The sequence below is a fragment of the Sarcophilus harrisii genome, chromosome 2 (genome assembly GCF_902635505.1).
Source record: "Sarcophilus harrisii chromosome 2, mSarHar1.11, whole genome shotgun sequence".
In the NCBI taxonomy this organism is placed as follows: domain Eukaryota; kingdom Metazoa; phylum Chordata; class Mammalia; order Dasyuromorphia; family Dasyuridae; genus Sarcophilus; species Sarcophilus harrisii.
In genome coordinates, this window is record NC_045427.1 from 244016037 (window position 1) to 244037414 (window position 21378).

The 21378-nt window shown below is 33.4% G+C and overlaps 1 protein-coding gene across 9 annotated transcripts in view; it reads left to right on the top strand.

Moving 5' to 3' along the window:
- ARFGAP1 (ADP ribosylation factor GTPase activating protein 1) overlaps positions 1-13645 on the top strand; it is a 30264-nt gene extending 16619 nt beyond the window's left edge. The window contains exons 9-14 of one of the 9 annotated variants that reach the window (XM_031951758.1): positions 766-798; positions 2307-2336; positions 4167-4223; positions 5424-5483; positions 7568-7644; positions 9485-13645. In XM_031951758.1, the coding sequence (XP_031807618.1) occupies positions 766-798; positions 2307-2336; positions 4167-4223; positions 5424-5483; positions 7568-7644; positions 9485-9845 (618 nt within the window). In that variant the 3' untranslated portion in view covers positions 9846-13645. The remainder of the gene's footprint in view (positions 1-765; positions 799-2306; positions 2337-4166; positions 4224-5423; positions 5484-7567; positions 7645-9484) is intronic. The other 8 variants (XM_031951760.1, XM_031951761.1, XM_031951759.1 and 5 more) reach the window with 8 other exon arrangements.
- The last annotated feature ends 7733 nt before the right edge of the window (positions 13646-21378 follow it).

The window sequence follows — 21378 nt, forward strand, 5'->3', positions numbered from 1 at the left end:
AATAAAAAACTTCTAAAAATAGAATGCTTTATTTCTTCAACCTCTATCAGTAGGTAGATGTTATATCTGTCCTATAAGGGAAAGATGGCAATTTGGTTTCTTTAGTGTTTCCATTAATACCTAAATGAGTTTTCTGCATATAAGTCCTCAACATATATACTGTGACTAACTTCTGAATCAAATGTGTATCACTGAAGTAGTAATGTCCTATGAAATTTTCATTGTTAAATTTGAGTTTTCTTAAGACCTTTCAGTAGACTTGCTCAGAATGACTTGGAGCAATGCTTCTGAAATTAATTTGACTCCAGAACAATTTTGGTAATCAATAGAATATAAGTTTTTCTAGGGGAACTTGATATACAGAATACTTATAGGATGAAATGGCATCTGAAAAAAATCAGGGAACAGAATAATGAAAGTTTTATTAATTTCATACTGAAAAAAATGCCAAATACATTTTGATAAATTGCATATTTTAATGCTTTTTTTTTTTTTTTTTTGGTAAAAATTTTCTGCGTGTTGAACCTTCTCTTGGAACTATTCATATTACACAGAACGTTTTATAGGCTAATATGTGGGGAATGCTGATTTAGAGATACCCAGAATGGGGCTACTACTGGAGTTGCATATCTTAATTTTAGGTTGTGACACTATTTTAAAACTGAAATTTTAATAACTAAACTTTAAAATGGAAACTTTTTTATATATGTATTGCTTGGATGATGAAAAATCTTTTTTTTTTTTTTTTTTTTTTTTTTTAAACAGGCTACAAAATTTGGATCCCAAGCAAGTCAAAAGGTAGTGAAATGCTGGCTTTTCCATCTTGATTATTTTATTTGTATAATTTTCTGGCTGCTTTTATAATTTTTTTTAAAAAGTAAAAGTCAGAGGATTAAAATTAAAAGTCAGACTACATCATTATTTATAATAACTGTTGCCATTCTCTTTTTAGACGTGGTTTATTCACAACTATACTAGTCCTACATCAGTTTACTTTAATAAATCTCACTTTGTATCATTCCCAATCACATTGTTATCATTCCCAATAATAAATAATTAAGCTTCCCTTTTGCTCCTCAACAAATGCATAATTGATGGATTAGAAAAGTAAATAATAAGCCTCATGTTGACAAGTGATTGAAAAAATTTATCTTAAAAGGTAAATCTTTGTAATTATTTGAAAATCTTTTTAAAAATAAAAAACACATCATAGTTTACAAGGATTTAGAACATCAGAAGTCTGATTTTTAAATATTCTTCTATAATTTTATGACATCCTATAAGCAAGTATGTTAAAAGACTGCATGTGCTAGGGCATTGCATGAACTAAATTAACTTCATGTGGAGCAAAACGGAAGAATTTTAAGACTGCTATGGAATTAAATTAAACTTCATCTGTAAAAATGCAACAGTGCACTCTTGGAGTTTAGCTAAAACAAATGGATTGTCAAACAAATTATGTTTGATTCTGATTCAAATGCTGCACAGCACAAAAATTCAGACACAAAAAGCCAAGCTCGAGTTATGCTTGAGTTTTTCTTAGTATTTCTTAGAATAAAAGTGCTTCTTTTTTGTATGAGAGCAGGTTTTAAGAGAGATTTAGGTTTACCATGGATTTTTAATCTCACTTCTGTTCCATTAATTTTCATCAAGTAATCTCAATTTTTTTTTATTTTTCATCTTATTTCCTCCTCTCTAAATTGAAGTTTGGTTAAGACAATTTGCAATTATCATCAGTATTATTTTTCCTTTAAAATTTCAGAACGGACCATCAGAAATGATAAAATTCTGTACTGTTGTGTACCTGTGTGACAGATATGGGACCCAAAATTTAGTCATATATTTTGCCTCTTAGTTTGAATGAGGTAAATACTATCTATATAGATCATAGGTCCCCTCCCTGCCTTATAATTATGGAAATATGGCACAAGTTAAGAGTTCCCATTTGCAAAACACATTTTGTAAAGTGTTCTTTTCGCAAGAATGTGCATGTAGAGAGTATTGTTTTCTGACAACATTCTCATTCTGAATCTTGGCATACTTGGCAGATGAAATCGGTTAACCGTAAATAGAAGTGTACTTAGTTTCAGCAGTCATATTTATCTGCCAATAAAAATAAATCTATCACAATTTCATGTCCTTTGAAGAAAGTTCACTTTGTCAATAGATGGTGTAAATAGAAAAGAATTTTACCATTTAAGTTAGGCTAGCCTGCTTGTAAAGTGCTTCCAGTTTTTGCTAAATGCTGCTTCTACTTTCCTTGCTCTCTTTCTCTTTTTCTTCACTGCCCCCTTTCTTGGGTCAAGTTTTGGGGCTACAAGCAGCAACCAGAGCCGGTAAAGCCCTCACGTATATTCCTGTGCATGGGTCCTTACCACTATTTGTTCTGAGCATATGCTTATTGCTGTTGGGTTGTGGGCTGCTCTTCATTAACTTTTTTGCAGTTTTCATTCATTGTCTTTGTGTGCTTCACCTTGTATGTTTCAGCCTAAATTAAGTCAATTTGTACTATCATGCTGCTTGTACAAGTCACCTGCTCTCATGAGTGCTTAGTAAATAGGAATTTGTAGCAGTGGTAGCTGTGAGATCTGTGGAATGAAAGCTCATGTGAAGCTGTGCTGCTTAGTCGTAGCACTTTTACATGGGATATTTGTGTGTTATGTCTATTCTCACAAATACTTAGATGGGCTGTTCTAAACAAGCTAGCCTCAGTTTATTAGGGAGTAGCCTCTGGAAGGCCTTCTTTGAAACTTACTTTATTAAATTATGTTTTAAATATATAGTTTGCTTATCTTTGTGCTTACATATAGAATTAGAAGATTTGGAAAACTTGGATCAGAAGGATGTGATTATTTATCCAAAATTACATAGGTATTAAATAGAAGAACTAGAATTTGAACTTAGGACTCTAACCTCAAGTCCAGTGCTCTTTCCTTTAGATTTGGATTGATGGAGGTATTTTTAAAAGTTTCCATATTTTGAATTTAATTCCCAAATAATTTATTTAAAAAAAACCTAACTAAAAACTACCTATCAACTTGCATAACACCCGAATAAAATATTTTTTATGCAAATATTTTCTAAGAGGCCTGCCTTTCTATAATAATTGACTAATTCCTGGGTACTATCCTTTAGTAGTTCTGCCTTTTGCAGTACTAGGTCTGGTGAACATCTCTTCCCTTCTTCAATGGTTTCTCAGTGTCTACAAAAAGATGACTCATTTTGTTTCCTCATCATTGCTAGTGCTGTTTAGTTTTCAAAATTAGGCTATCTTAAATCTTTGTTCTGAACTCCAGCTTAAGGGCTTTACCAGTACTTCAGCTGAGAAGAAAAGTTAAGGCCAGATGGAAAGTTCAAGTACTGGAGTTGTTGCTTTTAGTAAGCATGAATGAGTCTGTACTGTTCATAAGACTTAGCGTTTGCTCCCTCATTTTTATCTCTTTTGTTTCCATTTCTCCTAAATCAATTGTATAAAAGTGATAACATTTTTTGAGGGTATACAATTTATGTGGCCCTTAATTTTCTTCCCCAATGAAAAGGTAAAGGTATAAAAATTTATTTCCTTCCACAATACTTTCACATTTTTACAGAAAAAATATTTGTTATAAAGCTTTATTGATATCTTGGTATGGTTTCTGTTATTGACTAGTAACAAGGAATTTGAAATTATTATGCTCTTACCTGAAGTCATATTAAGTATTAAAGAAGTAGCATATTTCCTGGTTAGAAGCTGAATATAGTTCAGAATAAAAAGATTGCCATAAATTTTATGGGTGGAGATGATAAATTTTGTCTATGTAAATCTTTGTGTATCGGTGCATGTGTTGATCTCTTTTGCTTGAATGGTTAAACAGAGAAGCCACTTTTTGGAATGGGTAGAGTAGAGGTTATGCTTGCTTCCTAGCTAATCCTTATGTACCTTGTTTAAGCTTTTGGGGGAAACAGAATTAATTGAGGTTTTTATCTTATAACATTTTTTCAAAGTATTATGGCATATTCATAGCTGCTTAGCTACCCATCCATTGCTTTCATAAATGCTGTGCTTGAGTCTTTTCTGTGTTGGTGATTCCTGCATACCAGCTTCTGAAGGCAGTGAATGTTGGCTGTATTTATATAAAGGAAAATATAACTGACTTCTTTTTATTTGTTTGCTTTATTTTAAATAGGCCTCAGAGTTAGGTCACAGTTTAAATGAAAATGTTCTCAAACCTGCACAGGAAAAGGTAACTTTGGCAAATAGTACTTAGACAATCATTGTTCTTTAAGAAAACCATTTTTGTCAATCCTCCTTTCACAAATAGCTAGCTAGATACATTTAAATGTATCATTTCTATTTTGGACCAATTAAATGTTCATTTCCATTAAAAATATGTAAGCATCAGTGATTAAAATGTCTATGGCAACATGTTTCCATTTTCAGTTTGTATTGCCTCTTCTGATACAAGCCTTCTTTTTCATTTTATGCCTGATAATCTCAGGATTACGGTTCCAATTTAGGATAAATGATATAAACATTTATATATATATATATATATATAAACAAAATTTAAAATATAAATGACACCTATAAATAATTGTTTGGATTTGTGCTATTTAGTACTAGTTCTGTGTGAAGGATTGTTAATTGAGACAAAAAAGCAAGAGTTCCTTAGAAACCATCCAATTTAATGCCATTGTTTTATAGATGCTAAAACTGGCTCAGAGCAGCTAAAATGACTTGCCTTTGATCATGTAGGTGTTGTCAGATAGAGGCAAGATTTGAGCTGAGGTTTTTCTGACTCTACATTTAATACTCTGTCCACCATACTATATTAGTAACTCTATTGTGATAATGTCCACATCGTAAATGCTAGCCTCTGCCTTAAAAAAAATTAGTTTGAAGTTGAGACAGAATCCTGCAGATGAATTATCTCTCATCTTCCAAAGAAAGTAGGATCAGAATAACCCAGATAAAGATTAAATCATTAATCTGTAGACTACCCTTCTTTTTTTCCTGGGGAGGGAGTAGTTACAAAAAGCAGTTGAGGTAACAAAAACTCTCTCAAAGCTCATCAAGTTTTGTTCTCATCTGAAATAAAATGTCCTCTGTGATAGGAGCTTTGTCTGCCTTTCTGCAAGACAGAATAGCATTTAAAGAATTAAAGAACAAGGTTTTCATGCCAAAATTTAATTGTGATATATTAATACATAAATCAAAGTTTTTAGTGTAATATTGAATAAGAAAATTGAAAGGTGAGTTATAGCCATCTTCATTTTTCTCCTTATTGCTTAAGAAGTACTCTTATAAAATGGTGGTAGTAAAAATTGGGAAGTTTGTTCACACATTTTAATTTTTTAAAATTTAGTGCCTTCATTTTTCAAGGTTAGTGAGAAACATTTTTTGCTATTTTGTTTTTTAACTGATGACATTTTGATTCACATAGGTAAAAGAGGGAAAGATTTTTGATGATGTGTCCAGTGGGGTATCTCATTTGGCAACCAAGGTAGGGAATGGTCTTGCCTGTCAACAACCAGGCACAAATGTTAAGCCAGTCTCCATATTCTGTTTCACACAAAGACTTGTGCAATTTAAGCATTTCTTTCCTATGAAAGGAAAAAAATGTCACTTTCATGCTACTCATTTTTACTGTTCAGTTCCTCCTTTGCTAATTCAGGAGAAGTAATACCATACTGTGATATCACCTTTGTACCTGTGATGTATTGTTTGTCAAGGCACAAGGTGGGTTATTCAGTGGTACTAGTTTCTGTGTACTTGAGGAATATGGAGACAGCTTAAGCTAAATATATAGACTTGTAAAGGATATTAACGTCCATTGCCTCTTTTTTTCCTGTTTTTATCTTGCTGCCATTGATTATGCGGTAAGTGCTCTAACTGTCCATTTGGGACATGCCTTATAGGGTTTTACTAAAGTACCTGTCATTTTCTATAACTTTAAGTTCAGAAGAGTAAATTATTAACTTAAAATCAATATTGGGGATGTGTGTGTTTCCCAGCAAAAGGTCCTCTCTTTCCTGGGGAACATTTTGATTTTTGAATAGTTTGCTGTTTGAAAGGAAGCAAGTGACATTTGAAAATGTTTATTAGCAAAGGCTGCCCATTGAATAATTGGTATCAAATGTTGCCATACTTATTTGGAAGTTTTGACAATGTTTCCATTTTATTAAAGTAAATGAGTAAACTCAAGTCATAAACGAATTCTTCATGTTGGTAGCTAAAATCAAGTACTACTTATTTTCATTCTTAAGAACTTTTGATTTCCTAATAGACATTTTTAAATTATTTTTTTCTTTTGCATGCTCTATTGAATTTTCCTTTATAATTCACCAGTTCATTTCTTTAAGGTGATTAGTGGTGCAGTGGATAGGTGTTGGGCTTGGAATAAGGAAAATCTGAGTACAAATGTGACCTCAGATACTACCTAGCTGTGTGATCCTGGGCAAGTCACTTAATCTCTGTTTGCCTTAGTTTCTTCAATTGTAAAATTGTAAAATAGCACCTGCCTCCCAGGGTTGTCATGAAGTTCAATTGAGATAATAATAATTATAATAGTAATTACTTAGCCTGAAACATAGTAGCATCTATAAATGCTTTGTCCTTTTCTTAGAATTGAATTACTTTTTCCTAACATTTCATTATTGTATAATTAAAAGTGATGTTTAAGAAAGATTATTACAGTAAATCACTGCAGTTTATCTGGAATAGTAATTTCATAATAGTAATGACAAATCCAGTAAAAGTTCTTTAATAGTAACTGTATTAGTTATAGTTCATTATATTTTATATATTATATAGTTATATTAGTTCAGTAATAGTAACTGAATTCATTTAACTGGCAATTGCCTTATATGCCATTTTTTGAGTTATAAAGTTCTAGAGTAAGAACACAAAATATACTTATTGCTAAAACTGATATTTATCACAAAACACATTCTTAATTTGATTCAGAAGCTATCAAGACACATAATGATGAGTATTTTCATTGTACAGTAGTGTAAAAGAAAAATTCGTTATTTGAATTTTCTGGTCATCTCGAATTCTAGATAAAAGGGAGTTTACTTTGTAAGAAAATCTGTGCTACTTTTAAAGAGGATTTATGTGCCTTGGTTTTTTGAAAGAGCTGTGTAAATTTCACATTAATTTAGTGTTAGAAATTTTTTGACTAAATTTCATCTTTGGAAGATTTTTGATTTTATTGTGTCATCAATATGTGTAATTTTCAAGGAGAATTTTCAAGTAGAATCTTCTACCTTAATCCCTAGAACAGTGCCCTAACAACCCTTAATAAATATTGATGTGATGATACTTATTAATATTAAAGTGATACTTAATATTAAAGTGATTAAAAAGTGATGATACTTATTAATATTAAAGACAGTGTGAAAGGTGCTTAAAGGTAAGAAAAAAATATCCGAAATCTATTTTGTACATTATTCTATTTGCTGTTTTTGGTTTTTTTGTTGTTTGTTTGTTTAATGAAATAATGAAATATTATTTCATTAACTGAAATGTGAGTTCCTATAGTGTTCAAAGAGCTTAGTCATGACAAACATCTGTCATTTCTTCCAGGTTCAGGGGGTTGGCAGTAAAGGATGGAGAGATGTCACTACCTTCTTTTCAGGAAAAACAGATGAACCCTCAGAGAGGTATGTCTCTCTTCTGACTTTTTAAAAAATTTTCTTGTTAATTTTGTTCTTCACATGGGTAATTTCTTAAGAATATTAAGACTGTTTCCTCTTTTAAAGTGCTCTATCTCTGGCACGAAGGTGACTCTGGATTGTTGAAAGGCTATTCTGATGGAGTACAAGCTCTGGCATTTCCTAATAAGCTGGAAAGGCTTTGAGCAGGATGTGTCTATTGCCTGAAAATCATTCTAGCTAAGTGCAAAGAGGCTAATCATGAGAAGATTGACTGCCAGGTAGTGATTTTCTTTTTAGCCACAGAAATTTATGAGGACCAAATATCTACTAAGATGTGGAAGGGTCAAGTTTTATTTCAGTGACAGTGACAGCTATAATAATGAAGTTGTGAATGTTTTAAATTATTAAAGAAATAAATGTTTACACATTAAGTCATTTAATGTATAGTCTACAAATAAATTTCACAGAATCACAGATTTAGATTTGGAAAGGACCATTGTATCATCTAGTTTAAGTTGAACACAAAAGGAATCCTCATTAACATACCCATGTTATGAGTCATTCAGCCTCTGCTTGAAGATATACAAGGAGAAGAATTTATTGACTATTTGATTTTTTAGTGTTCTTTGTATTTGCCTCTTTCTTTCTCTTTTATGTAGTCAGTCAGTCAATAAGTATTTGTTCACTAATTTGCCTACCGTGTGCCAGGTAGGCACTAGGGATACAAAGAGAGGTAAAAGACAATCAGAGTGGTCAAGACATTGCAGAATTTAAAAAAAGATTCAGGCTGTAGAAGTGGCCGAGGTCCTCTGCATCCTGTTTTACTGTCTTTACAAGGATGCATAATAAATATTTCTATCAAAACCAAATACTGCTGTTTGTGCACATGTATTAGAATTTTCTTAGGCTTTGTGGCTGGAATACCCAACTTGCTTCTTTTTTTCCATTTGCTCATGATATTCCAGAGACATAATGAAATAAATCAGAAATTATATTTCAAATATAGAAGTATGAACCAGACTGATGATTGCTAAGAATCCAAAACACAAGGTAATACTAATGATCAGATCACTGCTGTCTTGTAACTTGTGTGGAACGCTGTGTTCACTTTCTTCAGAAACTTGCTGTACATATTTTAGAAAAACAATTTATCTGTAGCTGAAATAGGCAAGTAAATGATAATTGCAAAACACCTCATGCTATATAAGAGTTTGATTCAGACTTGTTCTCTGTTTGTCTTGGTAAGAGGAGAGGCAAAAATTGGATACCAATTTTGCATTTGTATTCTGGCCCAACTGAGTTTATTCTTTTTGTACAGAACTCAGGACTTGATGGAAGAGACCTCTTGAGTCATTTCTAGTATTTTCTTCTAAAATGACAAAATTTAAGTTTGAAAGTCTTGATTCTAACCCAGTATGTTCAGAATATGAACTCTGATTTACAATTTTTTTTAAACTAAAAGAATAGGCAGAATATTTGGTAGTGGTATTTAATAATGATTGAAATTCAAAACAATGACCCTGGCGCATTGAAGATCTTGAAATGGCTTCTAAATATTTTTTTCAAAAAGATTAAAAAGCATATTTAGTATTTTTGTAGTCTGTTCTTTAAAAATTGCTGATTACCATAGCATACATAATAATTTTCAATTAATTAGAGCATTCTTTTTCCCAACCATTCTGGATAAACAGGAGTTTAACAAGCCATCTCTTAGTGAATGTATTTTCTTTGGAGGTCATAATAATTAGGTAAGACCTAAATGTTATGTGAAATGCTGATGTGCTTAAATTTCTAACTTTGAAAAAATGGTATTTAGGTTTTTTTCCTCCCTCTTTCTCTTTAAAAGACCACCTGAGGGTGATAGTTACCAGAACAGTGGAGGAGGACACTACCAGAACAGTGCTATAGATCAGAATTTCTGGGAAACTTTTGGAAACTCAGAACTTCCCAAGACTCATAAATCACCTAGCAGTGACAGCTGGACATATGCAGACAATTCCACAGAGAAGAAGAGCTCAGATAGCTGGGATATCTGGGGCTCAGGAACTGTCTCCAACAACAAAAACAGTAATAACAGCGACAGCTGGGAGAATTGGGAAACCAACTGGGAAAGTGCTGGAGGGGAGGGCAAAACTACCAAGGCCTCAAAGAAGGCGACCAAAGCAGCAACATCCTCTGACGAAGGATGGGACAACCAGAACTGGTAGACACAACCTTGGCCACTGGTGGAGAGAAGTCCTCCAACAGTTATAGGCCATCTTGTGCTTAGTCTTCATTTCTTCTGACATCTGTTTTGCCTGAGACAACAAGACGTATGAAGCAAAGTGAAATTCTCTTAGGTGATTCAGCATGACCTTTGTTCTTCAGTCATCAAAACTCTTTGCAGGCATCTGAGCTTTCTTGGGCTATTCTTTGAAGCCAGATGACTTTCTTCAGGGTGTCCTGCCCCAGAAACTTCCAGTTCAAGTGCAAGCACTTTCTCCTGGCTCCGTACTGCATGTGCAATTTTTCTAGAATTTCTTGTGCAGCCTTCATTGTACTGATGTGTTAGAGTCCAGGACCAGATGATGTCATCAAGGGGCAACAAAAAGAACTGCAGTTCTTTGAATGCAGAATGAAAGACATTCATTGAAATGACACTAAATAAAATACCTTCCTGAATTGTTAGGATGAATGAAATTATGTGAAATGTTTTTGACCTTTTATGAAATGTCTTTTTAAATTGAAATGCCTTTTAAGTTTAAAGGGTTTTGATTTTTTTTCATTGTTCTCTACAAAGAATTCCTAGAGTTGGAAAACTGAAAAATACAGAAAGCAATATCAACACTGACTTTTGGCCATCCTGCCCCTACTTGGATGTCCAGATCGTCCTTGTTGCCTTTTCTCTCTCTCTTACCATTTCAGATCTATATGCCCATTGTTCAAATCCCTCAGGGTGATAATATTTATAATGCAAAGTGATACAACTTAAAACATTATTATAAAAGAGTATTCTTTTGTCATTCCTTTTTAACCTTTTTACTCTTACTTGCTAACATGAACACTTTAATTAATAACTTTTTTCCCCTTACCATTTCTCATAGTACCTATTTTGAGATCTTTTTACCACACTCACATCTGTAGATGTGAACTTTAAATCAGTGTTAATACTATAAAGGAATGCAACTAGGATATCAAAATGAAAGGATAAAAATAAAATAGCATTAAATAAAATGGTAAACCACTTTGGTTCCAAATATAAATGTTATTTTTTAATCTACATTCTGGCTCTCCAAATCTAGTTTTACTTTATTTGTTGTATGGCTAGTTATTAAAATAATCTTTGCTTTCTCTTTCTTCTTACCTGTTTGCTCTGGATTATGCTTGCGAAAAGAATTTTGTTTTTATATTTTCTTGCTAGCACTGCAGTTCATCAGAGCAGTGAGCATTAAAATTTAATTCACACTATTGATTAAAACAAAATTGCCCAAAAGAATAATTTTGTAGGGAAATATACCAGAGAAACAGATTTTTATTATTCATTTTTCTCTAGGCATTCTACAAATTTTCTTTACTGTTTCAGTGTTAATATAGTTTGGTTTTTTTTTTTTTTTTTTAAGTCAATTTTGGAATTCACTTAAACCTCCAATCATGATGCCATGGATGAAAATTCTCAGAAAATATGACACCCTTTTAAACCTTTGACTGGCTTTCATAGAATTTTTACACTCCCAAAAAGGGTGATATTTGTTATCTACACAAGTTTATTCATGTTAACTCTTTGTTATTGAAAAATTTGGTCAAAAACCATAAAGAAGTATTCTTTTTTGAGGAGGGGAATGGGGGAAGATGGGGCAATCTTTTCAAATTATAATTGTGCTAGATCTTGGTTACCAAAGCAGTGTCAGGATTTGAAGATGGAAAAATCATACTTTGTATATTGGAAGTTGGCACCATTGTGGTCACTGCACTATTTTCCCCTGTTTCAAGTTAACATTTAATTCTTGGTGGTTTTTATTTTTAATTTTATTTTGCTATTGTCTTTCCTTTGATAAGTGTCTTCTACTTGTCTGCAGTTATTGAATCTTCTAGTGAGCTATTTTTACTTGACCATATGGGAGTTTTTATCTGGTTTAAATATACTAGCTTAATACGTTACTTTTTTCCACCATCTCTTTTCCTTTACATGGAGACTTCTTTTAGACAAAAAACAAAACAGATCTATATTTTGATAATAAGAATTTCTGCCATAATGGTCAAGATTCTCTGCTCTTTTAGGAATGCCTAGACTTTTTTTCATTCATCTTGTCATTTTGTTCTGAAGACTCCACAGTTTAAGTGCATGTTAACATGAAATAATTTGTCCGTTAATCTTTTTTGCATCAACTCTTACCTCATCACTTGTCATCTGTGGATTTTGAAACAGTAGTGCATGTAACCTGAGAGCCTTGTCTAATTTAAATATAAAATGTTTTCTCCACTTTCTTGATTAGCAATGTGTGTGTGTGTATGTGTGTATGATGGTAGCAGTATTTATGTCAACAGAAGTCACTGGATGGATTGGGTCATCTAATTGTTCAAGTTATCTATCTCAAATGATCCATAGACATTTTGGCTTTCTGTGTGCTTTCTTATTATTGTTGGATTCTATCAGTCTTTCATTAACAAGATAGATTTTTAGATGAGCAAACAATCTCTTGCATATTCTTTTGCTTTAACATTGCATTCTTTTATCCTTTTGTGCTTATGTTAATATTTATGTCCATCAGTACTGTTTCATATTTCTAGGATTTGTTTAAGTCTAATTCATTTCATGAAGTGGAATATTTTTAGCTCATACCTCAGTAAAGCACAACTTGATGAAAATGAAGTTTTTCCTAAAAGAAAAATATTCCTGAAGCTCACAGTTCCAGGAAGTATAGTTGTCAGTCACCAAGTACTGCTATAAGTGTTTGTTGAAATAGCATTTAAAGGAGTTTATGAATAGGTCGGTAATAAAACAAATCAACTTTCAGTTTAGGAATTTGTGTGTTTTTGAAACAAGGTGAAAGTCAAATTTCTTCTCTCCAAATAGAGTAGTGATAGGGAGAAGAATAAAGCATCTTGGTGGACATTGAGAAATCTTTGCCTGGGTGAAATAGGTTGAAAATGTAAAAGAACTTGAGGATTTTATATAGGTGAACATTTCTTTCCTAGGACTAACTTAACATACTTCAAAGTCAAAGATAGTGATTCTCTGATGGTATATTGGAGGAAGAACAAACTCTGGAGAAGTTCAAGAAATTGAGCCATTATGTGTAACAAATCTGTCTTCCATTGTTCTCAAACTAGAATGCTGTAGGAGAGCCTAGCCTTTTAAAATTGGCTTCAGTTTTTTGTTACTGTTGTTTTGTCTTAGCTCTTGAACTTTACAATGTTGGGTTTTGGTTTTTAATTTTTTATTTTCCCCCATTTTTTTGGACTCATTGATAAAACTGCTACTTGTTTTTTTTTTTTTTTTCCCTGTCCAAACTTAATGACATTCCTCTGGTAGGTAAAGAATTTGTTATGATTGTAACAATTGTGCAATATTTTAATATGTGTGAACAAATTTGCCTTTCTTCTTATCTAATCCAGGAAGTAAAATTTTAAGGTGCAGTCTCCCTTTTTGAAATTAGAGTATTAGACACCTCACTTGCAAATGTTTGTTGTTGCTCAAGGGGAAAATTTGAAAGAATTCTCAGTGCTAGTCAAAAGGTGTATTCCAAAACCAGTTTCCAGAATGCTATAACAGGGTGTTCTAATGTGACCTTCATTGTATATCAAAGAAAACAATTCTTCCTCTGTGTCAGTTGCAGATAATTTTATAGCATGCCATCCAAGATAAGGGGAGACTGTATCTTCAATTTTCTTGGTCTGTTTTTGTGGTGTTTTAAGGATTTGGAAATTTTGGTGATGTTATTCTGTTCTATAAAAATGGTATTGGACTTAAACTGCCATGTCATCCTTTAAATGAGCATTACAATAAAGCAAAGAGAAGTAGATGCAATTGTTTGAGTGAATCTCCCTACCTTGTTAGTAGCAGGATGTACATAGACTTAGGTAGGCATACAGATTTCTGTGAAATGCAGGAATATTTCCTGTGAATGAGATACAACATGGCTCATTGGGTAGAGATCTGGTCTTGAAGCCAGGAAGGACCTAAGTTCTATTCCCACCTGTGATAACATACCCATTCTATCCTTAGGCAAATTGGTCAATTTCTTGGTAGTCTAGTTAGCTTTCTAAAAGTCTTAAGTAGCAAAGTGTCAACCTGCGTTGATAGAATTGTCTACACCAGGGAAATCACAGTGCCTAGTACTACTTTCTCAACCCTATCCCTGACATACTTATAAGGGCTGTCAATTTCACTTTTTTAGTATCTCAAAAATGCCCCCTTTTCTCTGACCTGTCACCACTGTAGTGCAGGCACTCCATCACTTTGCACCTGGACTATTGTAGTAGGCTGCTAGTGGGTCTCTCTCAAGTCTCTCTTCACTTCATTCTGGCTTCTATTTAGCTGTTTAAGTGATTTTCCTAAATTAAAGGTCTGACCGTGTCAGACCCCACTGTACCCTCTCCTGTCTCCCAATCCTCCATTCAGTAAACTCCAATACCTTCCTATTGCCTCCAAGAACAAATATAAAATCCTGACATTTAAAGCCCTTCAAAACGTGTTTTCTCTTACCTTTCAATCTTGTGCTTGACACCCTCTGTCTTTTCACATATTCTTCAGTCCAGTGATGCTAGCTTTAATAAGTGACACTAAGCATTAATAAGTACTTATTGACTGACTGTTAACATTTTGTGAATTAGGAGTAGCAATCTGAACACTTTGAGAGAGAACTGTTTGGGAAGAGTGCTGAATGAGGAGAAACAACACCTCAAGGTTGTACACTCTGGATCAGGAATGCCTGATGCCTGGGAAGTAGCAATAAAATATATCTGAGGCCGTTTATAAAAAAAAAAAAAAAAAACCTATCCTGGGCATCTAAAAAGCATATAATACTGATATTTGGTGGTTAAATTTCAACTTACAATTTTTCTGCCCCCACACCACATAAAAGTAAACTATTTTTAGTAAAAGTAAAATATTTCCCTATTGTTTTGGGTACATTGTTATCAAGGACATAAAATATATTTGACTGAAGATAAAATGCAGCCTGAAAGCACCACTGGCCTGAGTTCTGATCTTAGCTTTGCCACTGTGGTATTTGACCTCTGTTGTATCATCTCTCTGGCTCTCAATTCTTTCACCTGTAAAATGAAGAACTTTGGATGTCCAAAGTCATCTCAATCTGAGATTTTATACTTCAAATATAATTCAAAAAAACATTAAACATATACTTTGCCAAAGATCCCATGCTTGGCCTTGGGAATAATAGGATCTCAGGGACTCTACTGAGTACAATGAGGAGAAAATTGCCAACAAATTTCCATTTCAGGGAATGAAAGCAGTAAGTGAAAAGAGCTCAGTAAAGTTCACTGATGTATATGATGGGAGAAGAAGTTTGAGAGAGATAAGGTGTTTCAAGGGAAGGTTTCTTGTAGGACCAAGTACTTACGTTGGATTACAGCTTAAATTACCTGTTGCTCCAGAAAACACATTGTAGGGGGAAAAAATTGTGGGATTTATATAATTTCCATTATTTCCTAACTTTAGCAGTGTGTATCTTAAAGGAACTGTTTTTTCAAGGTATTAAGACATTTGTGGTGGCAGTCAATAATATTTGTTAACCATTCACTAAGCACCAATTATATTGGTGACACATAAAGGTAAGTTGTTTCTCTTGAGTTTACATTCTAATGGAGCAGAAAATCTGCAAAGCAACTATAAATAATAAGGGGTGAGAGAATGAGGAATTGAAGATGACTTGGAGGTTGCTAGCCTTAGTAACTGCCCTTAGTCTAGGGGACTTTGGAAGAGGGGGAGGGTTTTGGAGGAAAGATGAATTTGGATTTAGACATGTTGAAAATGTTGACAAGACATCCAGTTCAAATCTCTAAATAGGCATTTGCAGATGTGAGACAAAAGATTTACTGGATAAGTCAATTTGGAAACCATCAGCAGAGAGATGGTAATTGAATTTATGGGAGCTGCTTAAGAAGGTGGCCTAGGACAGAGAACCCTATGGAACACTCTGTGTGTGATCTGGATCAAGCTCCAATAAAGAAAAAGTGGTCAAATAGTGATGAATAAGAAATCATTGAATGAATAAGAAGAATAATCAGAGCTACAGAGGTTAAAAGGGATGGAAACGGAGAAAAAGGCCATGACACTGCACAGTTAAGAGATGGCTATTAACTTGGGAGAGAACAGTTTCATTTGATGAGTTTGCATACAAAGAATTAAAGAATTAAGAAAGGAAAGGAATTCCTGCTAACCCTTGACAGAATCAAATGCATTTGTAGATTTCCAAGTGATTTTAAATATAAGTTCTTTGATATATCTGAGAAAACTGAGAGCCAGAAAAGTTTAATTACTCAGCTAGGGATCCATCACCTGAGAGAGGGATTAAGAAAAACTACAGATTTTTTTCTTCTATATCTATACCTTTTTTGTGCATTCTATTAGAACAGAAAAGGGTCTCTAGAGAACATGTTTCTATCCCATTTAATATCTGTAGATTACTGAAATGTACCCTAATTATTCATTGTGGTATAAAGTGGAACTTTAGGGGTATGAAAGCTATGCCAGTAGAACTTAAGTTCTGACAGGTTGGGTCTTATCAAATTAGAAAGACTTCAAATAATGGCCCAGCTCTGTTTCCTGAGGAACAGTCTACCTAGCTTTGGAGAGACTTATTACTAGGTTAACTAGAGGGTAGTGGGTAATTTTTTTGTTGTTGCTGTTTTGTTTTAAACACAGCACCTCTCAGACTATACAGTTGTAGAGTGATTATTATCTAGTTTGCACGATGTACCCACACACAAAATCACAAATACTTTAAGTTTATAAGGCAATTCAATCCCAGTGGGTTTTGACTTAGCTGCTTACCAATCTGACTTTTAAAAAATTGACATATTGTGTGACAGGTAAAAGATGAATGAGGAAACAAAAGGTTTGAGCTTCTCAGCATATTGATTTATTAAGCAGTGGATGCCATGTGTATAACATTAAGGATCAGGCCTTTTTAGCTTAGCACTGGATGTTGAATACTAGAGGAGGCAGATTTTTATACATTAAAAACAAATAATATGATTTCTAATTGGAAGAAAAATTAGGGACTTTACAAATTGGGAGGGGGAGAATGAACAGGTGTAATTTCCTGAAATTAGAAAAAAAAGGTATCCAACTCCCTGCTAAGTATCCAATCAAAAGAACATGGAAAAAAAAAATAATTGACTAGTTTGGGGCCAGTTTTCAGATAAGACATATAAGTTGCTTGAAATGGATAATTGAAAGAAAACTTGCATCAGTCTTCAGAATTGAGCAAGTTTTTGATCAGCATACCTAGGTCCTAGGTAGAGACCTTAGATTAAGAACAATAGGTAGAGGTAATCTTACTTCCCAGCCACACAGGCCTAGGTTCAAACAGTGCAGTAACGTTTTCTCCCAATTTCCATAATTTTTCTCACAAGTCAGAAATTGAACTAGACCCATAATTAGAGAACTGAGGTAGCTCCAGAATTGAGTTTGCAAGATGGAGTCAGTGTGGTTCACTTAATTTCAACTACCATTTGCTAGTTCTAGTTCCCCAGATAAATCCTTAGATTTTTAGTGTTCCTGTTTAAAGGAATGTAATAGTAGCTCACTCCTTTAGCTTCAACAGACATTTGCATGCCTATTAACTTGCAGGGCAACCTACTAGACAGGGAGATACAAAAATAAACTAGGACATGTTCCCTTTCCTCATGAAGCTCAGTAATTAAGGGACATAATACATACACAACTAAAATTCAAATCATATAATGCATATATAAGTCAAATGTTATTGATTTCAGGGGAAGAAGAAGGATCTTTACTCACTGAAGGAACCAGGAAAACTTCATGGAAAATGGCATTTGATCTGGGCCTTAAAAGAATGTGAAGAATTTCAATAAGCAGAGAATTGGAGAGGGAGGTGTTCCAGATATAGAGAACAACAAAGGGAAATAAAAATATGCTAGTGGGTAAGCACGAATGTGCACAAGCTCAGGGTGGGGGAGGCAGGGGAATAAAATTAGTATTGTTTTGATGGAGTTTTTACTGTGGAGAGGTTGTAGATAGATGAAATTAAGGAAATTAAGTTGGTGCCCAATGCCAATTCAATTGCTTGAATGCCAAGCAAAGAAGTTTGCACTTTATTTGAAAAACAACAGAGAAGCTGTTTTCCCAAAAGGACTATTTGGCTGACCTTTTTGATTAATTTTGGATCTTCTTGATACCCTGTAATGTTCTGGGTATTGTAATCAGAACAGTGTTATTTTACAAGGAGGAACATCTAGAGTGTCTCACTATATATGGAGAAATTCATCTTCCATTCGGACTTGTGTAGGAAGTCCTCCATGAGAGACAGTAGCAAACATCTTTGGCTAGCATTGGCTCCCTATTATATATGCCTTTGCCTAAGAATAATCAGAGGATCATGGGTTAGATGAACATTATATCTGGTTGCATTTAGCAAAAAATCTTCACATGTAAATGAAAGTCTCCTTGTTGCTATGAGCCTTTAAGGTTTTGTTTTTCTGTACCGCATCAAGTGTTCTTTTTTTTTGTTGTTGTTGTTGTTTGTTTGTTTGTAATTAGCAAACAATGGAATCCTGTATTCTCTATACCTTTCTGTGGTTACCCAAGAGGTAATCCTAATAATCTATACAGGAACAAATAAATGAATGAAATATGCTTATTGTTCATACTATTGAATTAATACATTCATCCTGGATAGGCACTGATGGACATTAAACTGGGCATAAAATTGACTAAGAAGAAAGAAAGTGGGCTGAATCACTTTTGGGAAATTTTGCAGTATTTTTAATGCTCCCTAGTTATTCTAACAAATTCATCTATTTAACACCAATATTCTTCTAGTGATACTGTATAATTGTAAGCCATGAAACTTTATATCTCTGAGGATTAATGTTTCAGGTGCAAGGAGCTGCAGAAAGGTGTAAAACAGGCTTAAAAATAAACTATATATTTCCTATGATGATCCACATACAAAAAAAGGACATAAATTATGAAATGTATGACCAGAAAAGAAACTGGATCTGTCTTATAGTAAGAATGAGAGATAAAGAGATGGACAATATGAAATGCTGCACTGGTTTGTACAAAATGTAAAATACTCTCTTCTTAGAGAAGACCTCTGGGATATTGCTCAGTTCTTCTGTGAAGAATACATGATGAAACATGGACAAGAATTGTATTGGATAAAAGGGTATGAATGGGCTTCAATCTGTATCAATAGCTAAAATATTCTAATCAATGTGATTATGGAACCATTAAATAATGTTATTGAAAGGATGGGGAAAAGCATTTTTAAGTGCCTGCTATGTACCACACTATGCTAAGTATTTTACAAAGATCTCATTTGATCTTCACAACAACTCTGTGAGGTGTAGGTACTGTTACTCCTATTTTACATTGAAAAAGTTGATACAGAAAGTTAGATGACTTATTCATGATCACATAGCTAGATAGTGTCTGAGCCTAGATAAGAAACATGTCTTCTTGACTCCATATCCTGTGCTCTATCTATTGTGCCACCTACTTGCCTTTCAGGTTGAGAATGCCATGATCAGAATTTTGCAAAGGAAGATAACATTTGGCATCATTGTGAAGGATGAATTGAAGCTAATGTTATTGTGCAGCCAGGTATTAATGAGCACCTATACTAGTGTAGTCAGATGGAGAAGAAGGAGCTGAATCTGAGAGAGTTTTGGAAGTAGAATTGGTAAGACTCGACAACTAATTGAATGTAGGAGGTAACAGAAAAGAGTAAAAGCGAACAGTAAAGATTTTATCATAGCTAACTGGGTTAATAATGAAGTCACCTGTCAGAAATAGGGACATTAGATGAGGAAAACAGGATTTGGAATACCAGCTGTTAGTTTTAAACCCAAATTTGAAATATCAATGAGACGTTAAGTGAGAAAGTTCTTCTGGCAGTTTGAGATGTGAGTCTAAAGGTCAGAATTGGAAGTTCATTGTTATTCATCTGTGTAGAGGTAAATCTTGAAAATCTATGGGAGATTAAGGAAAGTGTGTGTGTGTGTGTGTGTGGACAAAAGAGGAATAGACAGCAAAAGAAAGAAGGTGTTAAGAGAAAAGGGAACTAATACAATGTGATGTCATGGAAATTGTTGATTCTGGGTTTTAGAATTAAAAGAAAAGTCTTAAAGTTAATTTGGTCCAACTTACAGATAAAGAAACTAAGGACCATAGAGGTAAGTGACATGTCTGAGACTGGATGGTAGTAAAACTATAATATAAATTCAGGTTCTTTGACTGCATATCTCATTCTTTTGGGGAGAAGAATGTACTCAAAAGGAGGACTCGGTCATCAGTTAAAAATTAAAGGCCCATCATCATAATTTATAGGAAATTATAAAAGATAAACATAGTTTCAATTATATGAAAAAAAAATTTGCACAGAGAAAAGCATTTCATCCTGAATAATAAGAAAATACATATTGGGGAAAACCTTTTAAGTATTTAAAAAATTAATCATCTCTGGTAAAAGTTGGACATCCCCAAATCTAAAAGAAATTGACATGTATTTTGATATAATATTAAGGTTCATCCTATCTGGTGAAAAAACACAAACTCTCAACAACTACTTGAAAAAACACTGAAAATTGTGACAAATGCATATTAAAGCATCTTTTAGATGTACCACCTTATACATCCTTAAAAGATAGTGAAAAATGAATACATGTTAACACTGTTGGGGATGTTAATTCATTGGCAATAGAGTTGTAGATTGATTTATTTTGGAAACAACATAGAATAATACAGTAAAAATTAGGAAAATGTTTAATTCATTTTGACCCAGGAATTTCATATTTAGTTTTAACCTAAAAGTGTTAGTGAAAGAAAGAAAAGACTTCTATTTGTGTAAAAAAAAAAAAAAGTATCACATTTAGTAAGAAACTAATCAGTGATTAGGAATAAAAAGGTAGATGGTGATGTATAAGTGGGTTATCAGCTTTATAAAGAATGTAAAATATAAAGGGGAAAAATAAGGGGGAAAATTTAGTGATGCAAAGGAAGAAAAAGCTTGAACAAAAGAACAACTTGTACAGAAGCTACAACTATGTAAGTGACAACCATAGCAGAATTTAGGATGAAATTATAAGAGAAATATGACATTGTCCAAGTTAATGCACAAGTTTTTCATTTATTTTAACAATTGACTGTAGTGGGTAGGGTATATTTTTAGTCTTTTGAGCCATTTTGTTTTTGTTTTTAGTTTTTGGTGATTATCATTCATTTAAAAAAATAATAGCTCTTTATTTTTCAAAATACATGCAAAGATAGTTTTCAACATTCACCCTTGTAAAACCTTTTGGTCCAAATTTTTCTCCCTCCCTTCCACCCTTCCCTTATTCCCTAGAAAGCAAGTAATCTAATTCAAGTTAAACTTGTGCAATTCTTCTAATCATATTTCCACATTTATCATGCTGCACAAGAAAAATCAAATCAAGAAGGAGGAAAAAATGAGAAAAAACTAGCAAGCAAACAGCAGCAGCAAAGGAGAAAATATTACATTGTGATCCACATTCAGTCCCCATTGAACTTTCTGAATATAAATGGCTCTC